Source organism: Tachysurus fulvidraco, chromosome 16 (genome assembly GCF_022655615.1).
Source record: "Tachysurus fulvidraco isolate hzauxx_2018 chromosome 16, HZAU_PFXX_2.0, whole genome shotgun sequence".
Lineage (NCBI taxonomy): Eukaryota > Metazoa > Chordata > Actinopteri > Siluriformes > Bagridae > Tachysurus > Tachysurus fulvidraco.
This window is the reverse complement of record NC_062533.1, coordinates 11,066,975-11,088,812: the sequence shown is the minus strand read 5'-3', so window position 1 is coordinate 11,088,812 and position 21,838 is coordinate 11,066,975. Positions and strand designations below refer to the sequence as shown.

At 38.1% G+C, this 21,838-nt stretch overlaps 1 protein-coding gene and 1 long non-coding RNA gene across 2 annotated transcripts; both read left to right on the top strand.

The window, feature by feature from the left end:
* Positions 1–7: 7 nt before the first annotated feature.
* Positions 8–7,454, top strand: allc (allantoicase). The gene is made up of 12 exons (XM_027166175.2): positions 8–2,339; positions 2,489–2,683; positions 2,810–2,860; positions 2,947–3,034; positions 3,370–3,489; positions 4,668–4,753; positions 4,833–4,965; positions 5,123–5,278; positions 5,563–5,636; positions 6,357–6,465; positions 6,547–6,674; positions 6,841–7,454. Exons 2-12 carry the CDS (start codon positions 2,594–2,596, stop codon positions 7,009–7,011), a joined length of 1,206 nt encoding a protein of 401 aa, XP_027021976.2. The 5' UTR covers positions 8–2,339; positions 2,489–2,593; the 3' UTR covers positions 7,012–7,454.
* Positions 7,455–11,479: 4,025 nt separating this feature from the next.
* Positions 11,480–18,897, top strand: LOC113655573. The gene is made up of 4 exons (XR_007138163.1): positions 11,480–11,845; positions 12,560–12,671; positions 18,443–18,523; positions 18,599–18,897. It is a non-coding gene; the product is annotated as an uncharacterized LOC113655573 (long non-coding RNA).
* Positions 18,898–21,838: the final 2,941 nt, after the last annotated feature.

Genomic DNA, 21,838 nt, shown 5'->3' with positions numbered 1-21,838 from the left:
TGTCTAATGTTTAGTTGGAACAAAATACTGTAGCCACACTGAATAAGATTTGAAGATCACTGTTCCAAGATGTTTGTATGCTGTACCATTACAATTTTTGTTCCAGCATAAATGTTGTGTATCAGGTGAGCTCTAGAAAGTCTGTTAAGGTTTTAGTAAACAAACTCCCGACTGCCATACCCGAATCTAGCAGTCTTCTCAGAGTAGAGGTTATACTGGAAAAATATGATATGGGTGTTCAGAATGCACATGAGTATAATTGACCAACTTTGGTCATGTAGCATATAATGCTGGAGGTTGAGGTTCGGTGTCAGTCTGATGTCAATTTCTGACCCAAACACCTGTATGGTGGCTCAGTTTTGAGAATAGGTACAGTTGGGAATGATCACCCATGTAAACGGGTTTGTGATAAGAATTGGCTCTTTGCCACTGAAATTTTCTGGCATGGGTAATAAAACATCTAGATATAGTGTGAGAGCTAATGTAAATCAGAATCTAAATTGATTTAAATATTTACAGTAGTATGCACAGATTTTATTTTAATTCAAGCTAATTTGTAACTATAACCAGCATTCATGACCTCTAGGCCATCTTCCTTCAAAACAGTAACTGCTTGTCTTTACATGCTGTTTTAAAAAGTAAACTAGGTAACTATGCACAGTGATTCCATACCATGTCTGTAAGAATCTTAAAACTTAAATGTCTTGATTTATTTTTCAGTTCTGTTGGCATTGGAGTAAATGACAAGGAAAAGATGCAGTCTGCCAATACATGCTGCAGTGAATGGGGTGTGGACAGCTGTGTGGCTGTCCGCTTCAGTGATTTTAACTCATTGGTCTTTTGCTGTGTATACAGTATATATTGTACACTTATACAAATTTCTTCAGCTCTTCAATGTTTGCTCAGTCAGTCACTATGATTGAAAGTCTGTATTTAGATGTCTTGGCTACTAAAGATATTGGCTTAGTTATCATCATTATGCATCTTTTACACAAAATACAGGATACATTTATCTTTCTTGACAAATTCCTTAACGTCTACCCAAAATATGAAGGCGTTTCATCTATAAATTGCTTTTAAGATGCGCATACCATCAGAAACACTAAAGAAGTCTTGAACAAGATGGTGAATGTACAGTATGTATATAAAGCATTGCAGTAGCACATTACAAATCTGTTTCACAGTTAATAGGTAACTGCTTGACCAGGTAATGTTTGACCAGGTTGAGGCAGAATTAAATTATAAGCTCATTATATATTATTAAAAATATATAATTATTTGCCCTGAGGCAACTCCAAATACGATCAGTTACCCAGCAGAGTATCCAAAAGAAACCCCTGATACAAAGTCAGAACATGCGAACACCACACACACAGTAGGAATCCTCTAACCACTGTAACCTTGCTACGTTATTAAGGCCCACAAAAATATTATGCATATACTTTTGCTTTTTTGTTGTTAAAAAGAGCCACAGTTGTGTTAATGCATAAATATGATTGTACTTGTGTTTCAGGCCTTAATTTAAGTTCACTGTTTGTTTTGAGCTGGGTTTGAGTTTGTATGCCTTATATAAAACATCCTTTATTTATGTTGTTAACTTTAGGGACTTTTAGGTTGAAACCCTATGGTAGGGGAAGGGACTTTTTATTTTGAAGGATTACACCTAGGAGGAAGGAAGGCCTAAAAAAATAAAAAGGAATAATAAATAGGTTATACATAATGGAAATACAAACGTATTTCTGGAGGATTTCCTGAGTTTTGGAATCCCTTTTCCAGAATATTTATGTCCCTTTGTTGAAATAAGTGTGGATTTAATTGCTGCTGAGTTTCAAGAGACGATTGGATTTTTCCAACACTTTTAAAGGCAACCTTGGGATTGATCTCTTTTTCGGATCACTCACATTTCTACAAGGACTGAGTCTGGAACTAAGGATTAATTTTTTTAACAAAAGACAGTCAGCTAAGTGATATAATCTTGTATTTTTATTTACTATTCTAATATATGCACCCAAATTTAATCCTGTTGGGTGTAATTCAGCCGTGTCTTTCTTTATCCTCCTATCCAGATTTTTTCCTATTTAGTAAAACACAGTATTTGAGTGCCTGGACTTTATTGTAACTGGGGGTCTAATGGGACAGACTTGTTATACCACTAAGCCCCCAAGCCAAGCAGAACACAGAAACTGTACAATATTCAATATGATATTACAAAAATTGTATTTCATCATTTTGTTATTGTTTTCCAGGTTATATATTATATATATTTCAGAAAAGGATGCATTGTTACCATTACACACTTTGGATCCATATTATTATAATACATAATGTCACACAAACAGGTATTGGGCCATTCTGAGCTAAATTATTAATCGAAATAAAATAAATAACATATAAACTTTAGGTGAACTCTACGTAGGTCTGTTTTTTTTTAAAGCAACGCCAATGAGACTGCTCTGAATGTGTACTTTGGTCTGTTCGACCTTTTTAGTAAACACAATTTTTCCACCTGAAAAAACTGGACGAGAAAGAAGCATTTATTTTCAGGCAATCCTTGAGGCCTTATAACAATTTTTTGAAGCATTTCACATCGAGGATGGCAAACCGATCAGCTGTGAAATTGAACTCTGGTCAGCCAGATTTTGTGCAGTTTAATAATCTTGTGTGTGAAACAGCAGGAGGAAAGGTGAAAACTGACCACAAATACAGCACACTGAGCTTCTCTCTATAACACTGATTAATGTCATTCAACTGCCTGAAATTTTGTGAGCACGGTTCTGTGCTTAATTTGCTACGCTATTTGTTACTCTAGGTGATTTTTGCAACAGATGAGTGGTTTGCTCCAGCTCGAAATCTCTTGAAGGTACGGTGTTAAAGGTCCTGTTTTTACTCGTACATGTTTCAGTACATTAAATTGTTACTTTAATATTGAGAAACTGTGCTTTGTAGAGGGAGCCTGCAGAGTTCCTTGTCTCAGCATTCACAGAGTTTGGGAAATGGATGGACGGTTGGGAAACAAGAAGGAAAAGAATACCAGGTATCATTCCATTTCTATAAAAAATCTTACTTGGCCAACTTGAATCTCTCAGACAGCAACTTCTTATTTGCGACCTTAGTATTGATCTACTTTATGGCTTTGATGAGTATGTGTATTGTGGACCACCTTCACTAAGAACCCTCATCTATCTGCTCCACACGATCAATAAAATGACAGGAAGGAAAAGAGCTCTTTGAAGTATTGCAACTGGACAAGGCTGCCTGACCCGGTTAGGAGGGAACGTCTCATAATCCTCAAAACACCTGTCTGCTCAAAAGTCATGTACTGATCTCATGAACGATGCATGGTACGTTTTTTTTTGTCTTGTGCTAAAGGTCATGACTGGTGCGTTGTGCAGTTGGGAGTTCCTGGTGTCATTCACGGCGTTGATGTGGACACGTCGTTCTTCACAGGAAACTACACGCCTTCCATTTCTATTCAGGCTGCCTGTCTTGGTCTGTAACCAAAATCGTTGTACCGAATATTAAACCGTATTAAATGTGTTAATGTACGAAAGTTGTAAAGTACAAATGAATATGTTTCCACATAAATTAAAATTGAAATGATTGTTCAGTTTCAATATTAACAGCATGCATGAGTGTCCAGTCTGATCCAAAAAACACTACAGTGATTTATTACAGCTGTAATATGGAGATGTTAGCTAGTACTCCACTAAGGGCCATTTCTTTGTTGTTTTTTAGGTTTATAGTGATATAATAAAATGAGGCACTAGATGGTGGTATACAGCTATAATTGAAGCAAACTGCGGGACAAAAACGGGATCGCTGTGCGTTTATTGTACCTGTATTCTGTATTTCACTGGCTATGGCAATATAGGCATAATAGTGTTATATTCTTACAATGTTACATTGCAATCGATTTCTCAGGCAAACCTGAGACTAATTGAGGGGAAAATGTCACAGACAGCAAGCTGTTAGGATGTGCTACAAGAGACGGGCTGAGACAGATGAAGCTGCAGGTAAAGCAGTTTTATTAACACAAAGGAACAGGATCCAAATCAATACTCAAGGTCAAAACAACAAGCACAGGTCAGGCGTACTAGGCGAATAGGCAGACAAGAGCAAGTCGAGAAAAAGAAAGTAGTGACTGTGAATGAGGAGGTGAGGGTGCAAGTCTGGGAAACGGGAGTCAGGTGCTGCGGTGTTTGTAGGCCATGTCGAATACTGGGAATTCTATGCGAAAATCTATGGTCTTTATTTATTTATTTATTTATTTATTTATTTATTTGTCACATAGACAACCACAGACATTAGGGAAATGTAGTGAAATGCTTTCTACATATCAGTTTCCTAAAAAAAAATAAAGAATACAAATATATTTATAATATCCGTAAATATTTACAATATTTTTGTAACATTCTCTGTAGTACACCAAGAAAAAGGAAGAAAGCTGATCAAGGCTTTCTACCATTTACCTTTATGGCTTTTGGCAGCTGCTTTTATTCAGAACAACTTGCAGAAGTGATTTTAAAGTCTCTATCAGTGAAACACATTCATTCTAATCCACTAGTTCATGGACTAAGAATACCATTAGTCTAAACCTCTGTTGGGTAACACTGATTTCAGAACAGAAGACTAAACAAACTCTTTTATGCCTCACACGTTTGATTCAGATGGACGGTCTGCACCGTCATTAGTTCTTGAGGGAGACCGTACAGGTATGGCTGCTTCAGAGAGCCAGTTTGAAGCTGTGGCTCAGGTAATTTATTGTCTATTTATTATATAAACTGTCTCAGTGCTTAGAAAATATAATCAAATCCAAACTGTGTGACTGACAGCTTCACTCAGAGAGCTGGGAGGAGATTGTACCAGTGACAGTGCTGAGACCTGGCTACTCGGATTCCTGCCACAACTTTTTCAGTGTCACCTTCCCCCATCGAGTCACCCATATCCGCCTGAACATGTATCCTGGTAACATACAATAATAATACACTAATTAAACTAATTACTAAACACACAATGTAACCTGATTGCAGTTTAATATACTAAGATTTTAGAATGCTGTTAAAAGGCAGCTTTGTAGATGTTTTTTGTTAATTACTACATGCAATTTACTGTCTGTTGGCAGATGGAGGTATTGCAAGATTGCGAGTGTATGGAGTTGGACAAAGAGACTGGTCCAGTGTATCCAGTCAGGAGGAAGTGGATCTTGTCACATTGGTCAATGGTGGAGTGTGTGTGGGATACAGTGATGCACATTTTGGTCACCCACGCAACATGATCGGTACTGGGTTCATTAATCCAAGATTAATTAATACAAGCTGCTTCTTCTTCTTCTTCTTCTTCTTCTTCTTCTTCTTCTCATGTTCAAGTTCGTTTTTCTTTATTGTCAACTCTTTCACATGTACAGTATATACACAAAAAAGAATCGAAAATGTATTCATGAAAATTCAGGAAAATGTTGATCATGAAAAAGAAGCTGTTTAAAACAGGAGATAATTTTCCATGCTAATGTGATTTGAATAAATTAAGAGCTTGCAAATGGATAAACTTTTTGCACTTTTGCAGGTTTGGGAAGAGCTGACAGCATGGCCGATGGGTGGGAAACAGCACGACGCCTGGATCGTCCCAAAGTGCTGAAAGTATAATAACATTCTTTCAACACTACTGCTACTAATAATATTGATACTAATTATTCTGATCAGAAATGGCCCTAGGTATGAATGAATGTATGGATGTGTGTGTGAATTTGGGAGATGGGATGCCTTTGATGCACTGGAATCCCATCTGCAGTGTAATCTGTGTTTCTGGGCTAGACTCTGTATCCACTATGATCCTGACCACTGAAGTCATTTGAGCTGGAGATTAAAAGATGATTACGAGACAACAGATCAGATAGATCAGCATTCGTTTGCTGATATTAACATCTCGATGTGTGGAACAACTTAGATCATGGCACTTTTAGTGGTGATGCTTTACCACTCTTGTACTGCAGCTGCTTTGAGTTGTTGATTGTTTTGTTGGAGTTTCTCCCTTTAGTATCTTCTTCATGAAGTGAAATGCATGCCTAATTGATTAAAGGTCTGGTGATTGACTTGGCCAGTCTAAAACCTTCCACATTTTCCCTCTGATTAAGTTCTTTGTTGTGTATGCACTGCCTTACTGCATAATGAAGTTCCTCTCAATTTGATTGAATAGATTTCTCCTTAAACTGGCAGGCAGAATGTTTCTGTAGACTTCTGAAAACATTCCGCTGCTGCTTCATGACTTACACCCATCAATAAAGATGATCCTGTTCCAGAAGCAGCCTTTTGCTGGGGACTGTATAATTTCACTGATCTTATGATCATGTACATACTCAGATGGACGAGAAGGGCATCTTGCAGGTCCCTGGGTTTGAGTGGGCCATCTTCAGACTTGGGCATCCTGGTGTGATCAGCAGAATTGAGATAGACACCAATCATTTTAAAGGTACACCAAAATGAAAGGTGGATCAGCATTATATAAATCATAGTAACAGATATCAAGTTCATATCCTCTTTAATTTTGTAGGCAATTTTCCTGACTGGTGTAAAATTGAGGGATGTAGTTTAACCCCAGAGGAGGAGCAAACATATATAAAGCACCAGTGGAGCAGTGATAAAGGACCCACATGGAAAATGCTGCTTCTTCCTCAGAAAGTAAGCTATCTGTCTTGACAGTGTGCATGTATCATATTGCTTTACTGAACTGTTGATTTGTGTGATACTTTTTACATGCAGTCAGGTTGCTTCAATACTGTAACTGGTGTTAAAACACATCCACTTTCTCCTTGTGAGTATGATTGTTTCTTTTTTCTTTCTTCAGCTAAAGCCTCACTTCAGGCACTTGTACTCTGGAGAGTGTGTGCTGCAGTGTGGGCGTGTAAGTCATGTAAGGCTCGTAATTGCTCCTGATGGAGGGGTCAGCCGGCTCAGACTCTGGGGTCACATCATCTCCAGCAACTCTACTAATCTTCATCAAATCTCAAAACTCTGACCATTAAAATTACAGCTCTGATTCCACAGAACCATTGGTGACATGGAGAAATGGTGGTTATTTTTAATGCAAGGATTTTATAAATGAACACATTAAAGCCATGAGTTAAGTTTCTTGTATATTAAAATGACCTATTGATTTAGACCATTGTGACCATAGGTACATAAGTAGGGAGATGAAATAATATTACATTCATTCCTGGCTCATAATTAACAAGTTAATTGTGTATTAATTTCTCGCAGCACATTAACACATGGCCTCGAGTTACATAGTCTGTGATCATGTGGCTTTTATACATTATCTTGTTAATGGCACCTCAGTGGAAATTTAGGGACATTTTGTCACTGGATTACCTGGAAAGATAACTGAACTTGTATTCACAGATTGACTGTACAATAATTGCAATACGCCATGAAAGGAAATAAATGCTGCCTAGAACTAAACCAGGCTTTATGTCATGAAAACTGTTTGATATGTTAGGAGTTTTTGTATATGTTGATAAAAAAATCACATTATATTAATACATCAAATTAATATAAAACCCATTCTTGCAGATTCTTGATGAAGTTTCTAAAACAGATCTTCGTTTAAGACTTCGTTTAAGCGTATCTCTTACTCCTTATTTCGACTCTACAGCGTGAATCGAATGTAAAGTATGCTTCTTGATTCCAGCACCTTCATATACTGACAGTTTACTTGGGGAGTTTTTCCTAGAGTTTCTTTCTTATCATTTTGTCCTGTCTTTGTGCAGATTAAGCCAGTGGTCCATAACAGGATAATAGCGTCAGTACGATGGAGGGGGATTTTATCCAAGTCATGCACTATCAAGTCAATACAGATTTCCTGCTTTAGCTGGAGTTTACAATTCAGATTTAATTCTTTCCATATGGCCTAGCAGAGAGAGAGAGGAAAAGAGAGAGATAGCTGTCTTATTTAACTCTTGGAAATCTGAACAAGTTCAGGTCATGTGACACCATTTTCTTAAACTTTTTTTAAAAAGTTTTAGACTGTTGCTTATATGAGTTTGTGGCAGCATAAACAGGCCATATAAACATGTTATAACATGGTGAATGGGGTTTTATGAATGCATTATAACATGACATGGTTAAGGCACTAGACTACTGGTCATGAGGTTTGAACCCCAGGTTCACTAAGGTGCTATTGCTGGGCCCTTGAGCAAGGCCCTTAACCCTCAATTGCTCAGTTGTATAAAATGTTTCTTGCTCTGGATAAAGGCATCTGCCAAATACCATAAATGTCTTCATAGTGTTTCAAGTTTTCTTTCTTTATTAGGTTTACAGTGGCACATCATAACTTCAGGGATGAACCCCAGCTTGGGTTATTGAGCAGAGTTTCACCTGTTCCCTCTGTGTCCATTTGGGCTACCTGTGAGTCCTTAAATTTCCCCCCCAAAAAATGTACTGTATGGTGGATTGTTTTTTCTTAATGGCCTCTTTGTGAATGTGTGAATGTGTGTCCTGCGATGGAATAAGAGTCCCACATGAATTTATTCTCATTTAGCATTAGATAGGTTCATGAACCAATGTGACCAGTATAAAGTGGTTACTGGAGATGAATGAATTAACAAAGTAATAAAAAAAAAGTGTAAATATAACACTGTTCAATCATGGTATCATATCTCATGATGCTGCTACTACTAAACTGAAAAGATGTCATCTCTTTAATTGTATATGATACGTTTACTGGTAATTCTGTAAGAGTAATCATACAGTAGGTTTCCACCTGCTTTATCCATCAATAATTCAAACAATACTCACTACACAAAGTTTTTATCAAAGAGGTTGTATTTGCATCCCTAGTAGGAATGAATTTGAGTCCGGTTATTCCCAGTATGTGGAATAACTATGTAAACAGTTGGTAAAATGGCACTTTTAGATATACAAGTTCAAACGGAAAAATAGGCTTGAAATTGTAATCATTTGTGCAATTTGTGATAGAGGTTTCGTATGTAATAATTATATATATATGTGTGTGTGTGTATAATTTGTTGGATGTTAGCGGTTGGACAGTAGGTAGCATATTATAATGTAATCCATTTAGTTTATTAATTGAAAAGCTCCTAGGTGATAATCTGGGTTGTTGAATGCCTCCTGATGTAATAATAGTTTCTTTTATGGGCAGCCGCTGGATCAGAATGATCTCAAGCTGGCAGACAAGCTTGGCAGGGTGCTGCGTACACTCTCATTGTGTGCGTTATGGTTTATGCATATTTCTCATTCAGTGCCTGGTGGGAGGATAAGCTGTGAATCTGATTAAGATTTTGGCTCTTTGCAGTCGTCTTCATTAAGCGGCAAAGCCCTACAGTGTAAAATTTTTATGAAACTGTCACAATGTAGTTCAATTGAAGTAACAAGGTGCAATGTGCAAATGCTTCTTAAATTATTCTTGATGTGCATTGAAGAAGAATTTCCTTCTTCTGTACGGTCAGAGAACAATTCCTTTGTTCATGTGCTTAAAATTAAGACAACATGAACAGAAATCCAACATGAATAAAATCCTGTTTATGCTGTTTTAATCATATGCAAGTCTTCAGATGTCCTTGAACAGATCAACCATGTGGTGATTGAGACAGCACCATACATCCCTCATTTCTCTGGAGTGAAATAAGCTGTATTGTGATTAATTACAGTGAATGATGCTCACTCATGCACCACACATCTACACCCACCCAACCACTCACACCCACACACACACACCTCACTAGTGCAGAGATTCATAAAGTGGATGATAAGTGTTCCTTGCACTGAGCTGAAATGACTGAGGAGGAGTGAATCGCAGACTCAGCTTGTTTAGCTTGAGAAAAGGTCAATGGAAACTATCTGATATATTATTAGCATGAAATATTACAGCATAGGTATCAACAACATTACCCAGACTAGAAAATGGAGTTTTTTCCACCTGCTATCGTTTGCTATCATCTAAATGAGTCTATCATGCTTTGTTAACTCGCTTCAGCATGTTATTCAGGATGTAAATACAGATTGAGGGCCTATACGGGTACTGTTTGTCAGATCATAATTGGGCTGGTTAATTTAGGATCACATGGTGCTCTGTATATTTCACTCTATAATGATGAGTTATTTCGAGATTATAGAGGGTGATGTTTGTTGCTGTTTCATTATACATATGTCTTACACTTAAAATGATTCATGATTTATTAAGCTGAATATTATTACTAGTTTCAATTAGTTTTCGCAGCCATGCAATCAAACTTTATTAGCTCAGTGAGGTGTGTGAGGTATTAGAGTTATCCAGTAACCACTTATGTGAGCCTTAAACATGTACGTGCCTTGAACTGATAGTCACTCTATGCTGAGCAGGAGAGTTGTCTTTCCAGTCAGGTCCAGCAGGGGGCAACAGAGAACCAACAAACTATGCTACAGGATAACTGTGATCACCATTTGAGACTGGATTGTGTGTTAGTGTGGTGTGTGGGTCCCCTCGGCATGACCTCCTCTTTATCTTTCTGTGAAGCGCTCTCTCTCTCTCTCTCTCTCTCTCTCTCTCTCTCTCTCTCTCTCTCTCTCTCTCTCTCTCTAGTTTTGATGTATAGTGTAAGTAATTCTAGTTGGCCATGTCAATGCCTCTGCATGCTGTAACAGGTTAACAGGGGCAACAGCTCTTTAGGGCACTAAAGTTCACACAACTTCACTCATGCTGAGTGGCATCCAAGCTGTGGTGATATAGCAAGTGTATTCAATTCCAATTAACTGCTTCCAATTCCAATTAATTTTACCATTTAATTCATGGTAGTTACAGAGTAATATGCTTTAGAATGATTAAGTGAATAATAAACAAACAGCTTAGGGGTTAAACAATCAGACAATATGTATGCATGTATGTACAGCGTGCAAGTATGAAATATACCTCAGTTGCACATTTCATACTTGCACTCTGTACATACATGCATACATATTGTCTGAATGTTTGTTTACTTCAACTGCACATTTCACAATTGCACATGTGTACATACAAATTGTATATATTGTATACTATTTGCATATGTATATTTCATGCTTATTTAAACTGCACATTCCACACCTGTAAATGTGTACATACAATTTCATCTATACTGTATATGTCATTCTGTTACACTGTGGAGATTGTCACTAAAACAAATTCCTCGCATGTGAAAACATGCCTGGCAATAAAGCTGATTCTGATTCTGATTCTAAAGCTGATTCTGAAACAGCTACCTACTCGTTTGAGTGAAGGGGAGAAAGGAAGGCATATGATGGTTTTATATCTTGTAAATCAGCACATGCATCATATGTCGTGGCCTAATGGTTAGAGAGTCTGACTCCTAACCCAAAGGTTGTGGGTTCGAGTCTCGGGCATAAATGGCTGCCCACTGCTCCGGGTGTGTGTTCATGGTGTGTGTGTGTTCACTGCTGTGTGTGTGCACTTTGGATGGGTTAAATGTAGAGAACAAATTCTGAGTATGGGTCACCGTACTTAGCTGTATGTCACTTTCATATGTAAATTGTTCTCTACTATAACCCTAACCCCAATCTTCAGATGTGCTTGATCCCACTAATATGACCATTTGCATACCCGTTCCTGTCCTTTCATTCCTGTTCCTTTCAATTTCTATTGCAATATGTATTTCTGGAAAAGCTGTCTTTGTATCTGATGCAACAAAGTATGTATATAATCCATGTATTTTTTGGAGAAGTTTCATACAAAACCAGAGAGAATATAATCTTGAACATTTTTACACCCTCAACTCCACTCTACATGATTTACCCCAGCACGGAGCTTGGAGATGTTCAGGTTTATCATTTCACAGCCTTACTACTGGAGTTCCTCAGGGGTCAGTACTTGCTCCACTCTTGTTCTCATTTTATAGTAAATAATTGGACTTAGAGATCAGGTCTAGAAACTTCTCTTTTCACTTTTACACATATGATTTGAGAAAAACTTCTCTTTACCTCCTTCCAACTTTCAAGATGCCCACAATTTATTGGACTGCCATCTGACATATTTTCCTGGATAAAAACTCATCACTATACTGTACATAGTGATAAAGAATCTCAGTTTGCTGGGCCTAACAATGATCATTGACACTGTTGATGTCCACCCCAGCGCACAAAGCCAGGAATCTGGGTATTTTTTTTATATGTGGTTCTCAACCTCTATGAACACACCACCGAATCTTACAGATTTGTTCAACATCAGAAGAGGTTGAAATTTTCTGATCAGAGAAAAAGCCCTATTTTCTAGACCTCAGCTGATCTTTTTGCTCCACCTTTTTATCAGATATCATCTTAAAGGTGTATTCTAAATTCTACTGCCTGTTAGTAACTAACCTCACGAATTATACCCTCTTCTAAGGTCATTCCTTTAGCTTCCTGTTACAACAAAAATCTAATTCAATGCTCCTGTCTTGGTATCTAAGGGTGTTGCACCATATTAACTTCACAATTACACAACTTCTTGCCAATTTAGCACCTCTAGGCCCTTACCATGTCTTAAGTTTACACCTGATGTGACTTTTTCTCCTCTTTCTTGAACACAACCTTAACAGAGAAACCTCAGCACTGGCTCCTGATACTCACTAAGATTACATTTATACTTCATCCAAAGCCATGAACCGTGCGCTGAGTCAACTGAATCAGCTCTCATCGTAGAGGAACGAGGTAAATCTAATACACAAGACAAAAATTCACATTTAAATTTGCAACTTTCACATCAGATTCATACTAGGGCTCTCGCAAACCCACACACACTTTCCACTCCTCACCTTGCCCTTGTCTTTTACTTGACAGCCTTTCTCATCAATACTTGTCGGCTGGCTGTCAGAAAGAACGATATTCCCAAGAATGATACTTTGTTTTTTCCTCATCCTTCCCTCTAGCTTGTTTGGATTTCCTCCGTGTGATCTGCACTGTTAAATAAGACGAATGCCATTAGAAATTCATGGCTGCTTCGTGCCATCAATAAATGATTAGTTTGCTGTGTTTGCTTGTGATTGATTGGCTGAGCACCAGTCGTATTGGAACCAGACTCAATGTGTGCTAAGAAAAACACAAGCTGGCAATGAATGTCATTAATTTACATTAAACTGATGCTTGCTATATGTCCCTGCTTTCTCATGCAGCATTGTAGCTATCCTGCACCAGTTAGAGGCAATTTCCGACTGTCCATTATCCCGTAATGCTGTTATATGCAGGTTGGGTTACTTTTGAGTGTCTGATACATTTAATTTGATCGTTTGTGAGTATGTTCTAAAGGACATATCCACAGTTTAGCTCTTTCCGGGAAACGTGTGTGCTAAAGTGTCTGTAGATGGTGTTTAGGGGTGGTGTTTTCTGTCTAATGTGTAGATTGACTATAGAGGGTGGAGGGGGGATCATGACCTAGGACCAGGGCTTTTATTGATATCTGAATTAGCAGAAACGTTGAGAACATGTCTAAGGCACTTAGCAGTGTGAGTCTACAGCACTATTTTTTTTCTAGGGTCACAGGGGTCATATGGACATCTGTGCACTTATGGGCTCAACACCACACTCTGCTTTCTTATTTTGTATGTGCCACATGTAATGTAGAACTGGACAAATGCATTGTGAATTCTAATCTTCATTGATTATGGATAGATTTTTGCTAAGGCTTAGTATATATAATGGTGGGGCTAAATTTATATTCTTGCTCTTAACAAAAAGTTAAGAATGTTTTTTTTTTTTTTTTATTAAACAGTGTATTTATTTTTTTATTTCTAAACACAGACTATTAGAACTAAAGTGTTTTACAGTGAGCCTAGGTGTTTTGCGTGTGTGTGTGTGTGTGTGTGTGTGTGTGTGTGTGTGTGTGTGTGTGTGTGCCTGTGTGGTGTGCCTGTGTGTGTGTGTGTGTGTGTGTGTGTGTGTGTGTGAACTGAGACAGAAAACCAGGCAAAAATATAATGAGGTAAAGGTGAAAAGTTATGTGGCATTTTGTTTATTGCCATTTTATAAAAGCGTATTTTGAAGTATTTATATTTTTATTATTATACATAAATGCTTTTTTCAGATCAGAGATAACTTCTTGAGAGGTCTGATGCCTCTCCAGCATTTTAAGAGATATACTGCCATTTCTAGAACTTTTATTCATTCTTCAGCTGATCCATTATAAGAACCCCAGAATATTCTCTGTATGGCCATATAACTGAGTGTTAACTTTAAGAAAGGGAGGCAAAATAAATTTCTTGCTCAAGATCCCTTAAATGCCAAAAGCTCTTTTGTATAAGAATGCGGTCTTAGCGACATTGCATTTTTTTATTGTAGTGTTGTATTTGTAGATCTTATGTTGTATATCCTCTAAAACCTGGGTTAAACTGGTCTGAAAGATTTTTGGAAAATCTGGGCATTGTCTTGAATAGGTGTTATGGCAACATTAGATAGCCTGATAGCTAAGAACAGAACATAACCATTGGCACAGTAAATATTTCAAGCATGGGCACACAATTAGCTTTAGCTTTAGCTGACTTTTTTAGTTTGGTTTTAACAAGTTTACATCTCTCTGTAATTTGCAAACAAATTCAGCAGATACATGTATATCACAGAATGTCCCTGGTAGGACCTACTGCTTATTAGCTAAGTACAGATAAATTAATTATTTCGGCTAGCATGCATGTAAATGTTAACAGCAGACATCAGCTGGTCAGTCAGTGTTAAAGCCTCTAGGCTGGCCATCAAGGAGGTTTGGCAAAAAAGTGGTCTAATATTACATTTTGGATTAAAGTTCACAGATAACAAATTCATTATTGTTATTATTGCCGCCACATTCGGCTGCTGGGTTTCCTGCTTTTATGTTCACAGTTTTTCTTCATTCATGTCATTTTGGCTTTATCCTCCTCTCGTAATGACCTGGGACCAGCTTTACCACACTGGGTTCCTAGTTTTAATAATAATAATAATAATAATAATAATAATAATAATAATAATAATAATAATAATACAAACATATCATGAATGCTTTATTTAACTAAATTAATCCAAGACTAATTATAAATGTTTTTCGTCTGGATTTTAAAAGTCATTGAGCTCACACTTCTGCATCAGTGAATTTAGGGGTTTAATATATTTAACATTTTCATGACTTTGACTTGGAGTGCATACATGTTTGTGTGTGCTGTCCTTTCCTGTGCTTAGCATGTGATCTGATTTAACTCTGCATTCTTGGTCAAGCTAAGCAGAGATTTACCAAGGTGAAGATTCATAAAAACCTTTAACTCTCCAAAACTTTCAGTCTTCTCTCTTTTCAGGAGGTACAGTATGTGTGTGCACAATCAAAACCTTCATCACAGGCTAGCATTCCAGACCTCAGGGAGATGCTAGAAAGAATTCTGTAATGAAGTGAATATTTGCACCCGACTGAACCTCAAATTGGATCATAAATTAATTCATCGCTTTCCGAGAATGGTCTAAACCTTATCAGAGAAGTCTTTCTCCGTTTGGCTGTCTTCCACTTTCATTACGCCATGTGTAGTGACTGGCATCAATCATTCATCTCATCATAATCACATTAGCCCAGAGATTGTTCAGGTCACATGATGAATTTTTATAATGCCTTCTACGCCACTCCAGTATACTTCAATTCATAACGTCCATGCAAAATCAGTAGTACTGCTGATGGATGTCCAGCCATTTACGTTACTTTGAATGTTAACAAGGCAATTTCTCTGTGAGCCTGAATCTCCGAAGGTGTGTGATCGTGTCAGTGCGGTTCAATTTATGTTCCCATAAACCCTCGGCCACACTTTCTGACTGACATGCTGCTGTTGCGGATCTGGAGATTCCTATTAAACCCATTCAGCCATTCACATATACCATCACCCATCAACATCAGTGTCAATCTTGTTTCTCCGTGACTGCAGCCGCAGGCAATATAGAACAGATCAAACACCTTCTCGCATGTTTTCTCACATCACCTCGCAAGGCTCCGTTGCTGAGATGCATTGAAAAGAATTGTTTCTGTATTGAACAAAAGTAGACAGCAAAGTAACAGCTTTTCAGGGCACATGAAGCAGAAAGATTAGTAAAAGTCAGTCTACTGGGACTTGAATGTCAGTCACTAACAGTGAGTAGATGTAAAGCTGGAACGACAGGCTCATAGATTCCTTTCATTGGTGAAGAAAGGTGAAATAGTGTGTGTGAGAGAGCAGAGTGGCCCATAAGAGGATCACTCACTGACTGACCCAGTAAACGGAGTGGCAGCAGGCAGCAGTAATGGTGATTAATGGCCTTGCCTCTAAGGGCAGCATGTTCAGAGGCAGGCAGCGCAGAAAGGAGACTACAGGAGCTGCAGAGCAAGTGGAAGATCGCCAGCTCAAGGTGGACTTGCCCATCTATCAGCTACCTCTAAAACATGCACCTCAGAGACAAACAAGCTGTATAAACTGGGCTCCAAATTCAAGCTCAAGCTGTTGAGTTAAAGAGATGTTTTAGGAACGCTTGCAGCATTGGAGCCTTTATTTATTGCGCTTCTACAGTAGATTAGGGCCAAAAGAAGAGGAGGAAAGCAGCTTTGGTGTTTAAAACAGTCCATGCAGGATTTTATAATTTTGCAATCTTAGAAATTAACTGAAATGAAGCAAAACTTGTGCTGAAATTCTTGTAAATATTTGTTTAATTTTGGACCAAGACAAAAAAATTTTCAACCAAAACCGTCTTTCTTGTGCATCAAACGTGAATATAGCTATCATAGCAAAACAGTAGAAAGTAATAACATATATGTCTTCACTAGTTGTCGTTTAAAAGGAGAATCCTGAGCTTGCAATTTCACCAATTTAAGTAATTTTCTGCAAAAACAGTTATTTTGAAAAGTTTTGAAAATCTGTGAATTTCCTGGACGAACTGATAAACCAACTGCAGTCAATCTCTCAACACAGCCAACTCAACCAATTTCAACCAGAACTTACTTATAGGGAATCTTATTCTGATATAACCTGTATACTGTACAGTATATATTCAAGAATATTATTTTGATGTTGAGATTTTTGGCTCCCTTTCAAATTTTTGAAATAACCATCATGCAGTTCATGCTTCTGAGGTTCACCTGGTTTTCTTTTGTAGAGCAATAACGGTGGGATTTTTTTTTAATCTGAAAAACAGATTACACGGATCCAATTTAAATAGTAATGAATGAATCTAAAATAAAAACACTGAATATATACACATGAGAAGGAGTTAAGATTCAAATAAGCATTTACCTAATGTATTAAATATATTGAGAATATACAGTATGTTAATACTGCTGTCTAGTTCAGCCTAATCACTAAGTACACAGAAAGTTTCTATAAGAATAAAAGAAAACTAAAAGGGAGGTGGGAGAAAACCCACACAAACAATGGGAGAACATGTAAAGCTCAAGCAGTAACCCATGCTCAGGAGTGAGCCAGCGACCTTTCAGCTTGTACAGTATACAAGTTACTAAACAAGGTCATTCTTTCATGTGCTTCTAACTTGTTGTTTGATTCACTTTTAGAAGAGATTAAAAAATATCTGCCTGTTTTCTGTTTCACTTTGCCATCCAAAGATTACAGCTCCTCTCTCCCACACACCTCTGACCTGAGGTTTCATTAACATGAAGTAGATCTATGTGCAAGGTTAGCAGTTCACCTCATTTTCTGTTTATAGCAATCACCTATTAACATTTAATGATAGTGACTCATCTACCAGTCAGTGCGATGAGCATTTCTCCTTCATTAATAACACATAGTCTGTCAATAGCACACAGGGACACCTGATCAATCGCTCATGCTGTCCCTCTTCAACAGAAATTAGTGTTGAAAAAAATTAAATCTCCATTTATTGACCTCCATTGATTTACTTTAGTCTTTTTTCCAACACAATCACCCCTTCACCAATCCAGCACTGTTTTCTAGCATACAACCGAGCGACTCTCTCACTTCACACTCAAGGTCAACTTTAATCACGCTCGGGCCCTGTCGAGGGCTGCAGCCGCTGCTATTCCTCTGGGTGACGGCGTGACGGCTTACAGAATTACCCCACCGTTCATCAAAGAGCCAGTCACTCATTACTCACAGTGTTCCTCCCGGAGTCATTAGGAGCTGCAGAGCTAACACAGTCTCAACAGCACAGTGCCAGCCGCTTCCCTCACACCCACCTTGGTTAATGGAGATGAATTTGTGTAGGTTGAAGGAGTGCCAGCGTAATTTATTTAGCACATGATATTCATGTCACCATTGTAATTGATGCTTGTTGCATTTTTTCCCCCTTATGTGTTCAAACCTGTTCTTCCTTGTCATGACTAGTTCTGCACAAGTGTAATAGGTGCAAAACAACACTGCTGAAAAAAATGCAAGAAACACTGCTGAAAAACACTTGTGTGTTAAGTCACTTATATTGCTGTGGCACTTTTAACAACTGACATTGTAAACTCTCAGCTTTACCCTGGTTTGCTGTTTCAGGGCAGCTGTTGTGAAATGCTGTGCTTCGTATCTGGCACTCTTTTCCTTATACTGTGCAATGATCACGCTCCTTGAAATCAGGTACTTTTTGGCATGAAATAAACATTACATCTTGTAGTTACTTTCTGATATGTTCTTTAATGGTGCCTGCCACAGATGTTACAGCATAGAGATCCTTTTGATGTTACATATTGGACCATATCGCATGTCAGGGCCACAAGGAGGAAACTTCAAAGGAAAGCACCTTAAACCCACGGCTGCCAGCAGTCTGAGCTCTCTTTATGGCTCAAGCGGCTCGAGTGATCGGGAACTATACTGGAAGCACACAACTATGAAAGTATAGACAAGTGAGACAGTATAGAGACAGAGTTGAGTTGAGTTTCTGGACTTACCTGTGGTGATAAACTTACTGAATAAGTAGTCACTAATCAGCAAATGATATTAAATAATCAACATGCACACAAGCTTTGCCATTCTCTCAGCTGACCTCATTCCTTCTGTTACCATGACGTAAGCTGATTTTAAAAAAACATGGTTTTAGAAAGATCTGAGCTTAGTTCCGAGTCAGAAAATTGTAATCAAAAGCCTGACACAATGAAAATCCATAGCTGCGATAGTGTACATAGCAACAGTGTGAATCAGTGGTGTTCTAAAATAATGATTATTGCAAGTTTAGAATAAATAAATACTATTGTTCTTGAGGGTTCTCAAATTTGATTGAATTCTATTTGTATATCTTTTTTTTTTTAAATAAACATTTTAGAATAGTCAATTTGCAAAATCCAGTAAACAAGCCAGAGGTTGAAAGGTGACATGAGGAAGAAATCTTTGAGAGGAAAGGGTTCACTGCATCCTGAAGCAACTGAAGGACCTCTATCTTCTACATGAAACCTTTAACACTAGCGGTTTTACTAAAGAGGCAAAGTGAAGTATTCAGAATACTAGACTTTTTTTTAAAGTTTCATATGACCTTGGACGTCTCTCATTGAATATATTTGAATGTTATATCGATTGCATTTCTACCACAACCAGTAATCCATACCTGAGCTGCATTGAAGTCAGATTTCACATTTAGCCTTGCCCACTTTTCTCTGAAAAAGAGACATTACTGTCGACCAATCTCTAACCTTTCTCCAATGAAAATGTCTGTGGTCATCCACCTTAAGCACATTCATTTATTTGCTCATAACATATTGAATTTATGACTGCCTTTCTGCCTGCTGGTTGCCACTGACAGCGCACACTGAGTTACTACGTTCCACCTGAGCAAACTCTCGCCTCGTTTTTATAATATTAGGACCTTTTGTGTGTGAGCCTCGGGAGCAGGGCCTGCTCGAGCTCCACCACTCTCTCCTTCAAAAGCCATCAAGCCCGTGAGCATTGACCCGGCAATTTACTGTGACAGTGGCGGTCTGCTGATATCTTTCATAAAACACACTGATTGACGATGGACGAAAAAAGTGTGTTCAGTCATCATGGCAAGTCATAAATTCACTCACACACACACAGACACACGGGCAATCAGCTGGAGTCCCATGTGTCATGGTTAAGATGCTACACATGGCTTGTCTCTCGCACAGTATATCACTCACACAGCCTGGTGTGACTACCTTATGATGGTGCCCTTACCTCTCATTGGGATTTTAATCATCGTGTAAATCACAGGTGCGTCTCAGAGATGGAGAGAGGCACCAGCAATATTGAATACAAATGATCAAACCTGGTCTAGGTGTGGTTCCTGCTGGATTTCCACTGTGTCACCATTGCACTTAAATGAAGTGATCAGTGTTTACTGCAGCTATTAAAAATTCTTCACATTCGTATACACACATATAATCCGTATAGCACACGATCATTTCCTACTGACTAAAGTGGCACAAGCCTATATGTAATATGTGCAGTATGTGTTTATTTCAGCTAGCCTGGCTGATCAGCATCCCTTTTACTAACTGTGAAAGTACGTCCTTCACCTTTGGCCGTGTTCATTAGGCATTGTTGCAGAGTTGTGGAGCAGCGCTTGGAGAGGTAGCAAACATGTCAGGCTTGTCCACAAATGCCACACTGTGCTTATTTTCCCCCAGGCAACCATCAAGGCCTATGAGACATGCTGAGATTAACTTAATATATAATTCATCATCCTGGTCGCTCTCTGCTACAGACCGCTCCCTATCTAACTCGGTTTGGCGTTAAAACCCCTCCGTGTGTTCTCCCCCTCCTCAACTCATTTCCACCGTAACACAATCTGCACTCCCTCTCAGAGCATGGAGTTTGAGTAGAGCGCATTTCAAACAACTCCCCTAACTAAAGCATGTCTATTCTTTCTTGTCTTTACTTTTGTTTTCCTCCATTCTTAAAGAATATAAAGAAATTGAATCCTATGTGTTTGAGCAAGACTGACACAGCAGTCTACTGAGGCTTGTTTAAATAACTACACGTGTACTACACACAGTAAATCAAGTACATTTCAAACTAGTATGTGTGTTTGTTTGGAGCAGGTCTACTGGGGAAAAACCCACTGCAGTGTAGGACACATAGGTTTCATGTTACTCTAAAACAGGCTTATAGTCAATGTACCTGATTTCCAATCAAGTAGTACAAATAGCTGAGGTAATCTGTCGAGATATAAAATAAACATGGCCTCTAATGGGGAATAAATCACTTTCCTGATTAAAAGTGAGCTGAATCAACTAATAACATATTGCTAGTTAATGGGAGAAAAAGCAGTATGGATATTAAATCTTATCAGGTTTAATGAAGTGGAAAATGAAGGTCACTAATGCTTTTAGTTCCATGCTCATAACAGCACATACTGAAGTGTAAAGTATTCCCTCTAACCACCTGAAAATATATCCCCTTATCGCTAAAACATCAGAGAATTCAGATATCCATGTTATGTCTTGAAATATAGAATCAGATGAAGTATAATTCCATCGTTTAAGCATGAACAGCTACTTCTCATACATTTCACATAACTCTTTTGTGATTGTATATATATGAACGCTTTGTGATGATGTCACATCTTGCATCTTGATCCAATTCTGCAGAAAATCTTAGTAATTTAAAAAAATTCAAAGCTCTTTTGAATGTCATAAAGTTTAAGGCATTTGGCAGACATCTTATCCAGAGTTACATTTTTAAACACCTGAGCAATTGAGGGTAAAGAGCCTCGCTCAGTGGCCCAGCAATGACAGCTTGGTGAATCTGGGATTTAAACTCATGACCTTCCAGTTAGTAGTCTAACACTTTAAACACTAGGCTACCATGTCCCACGATTTTGTGTTAATTTCTGCGGTCTCAAAATCCTGACTTCTGAGGCACCAGCTTCTGAACACTACTGATATTTACGGTTACCTCTGTTTCTGCATGTATGTTCTGTATAACATCGTAATCTGTACA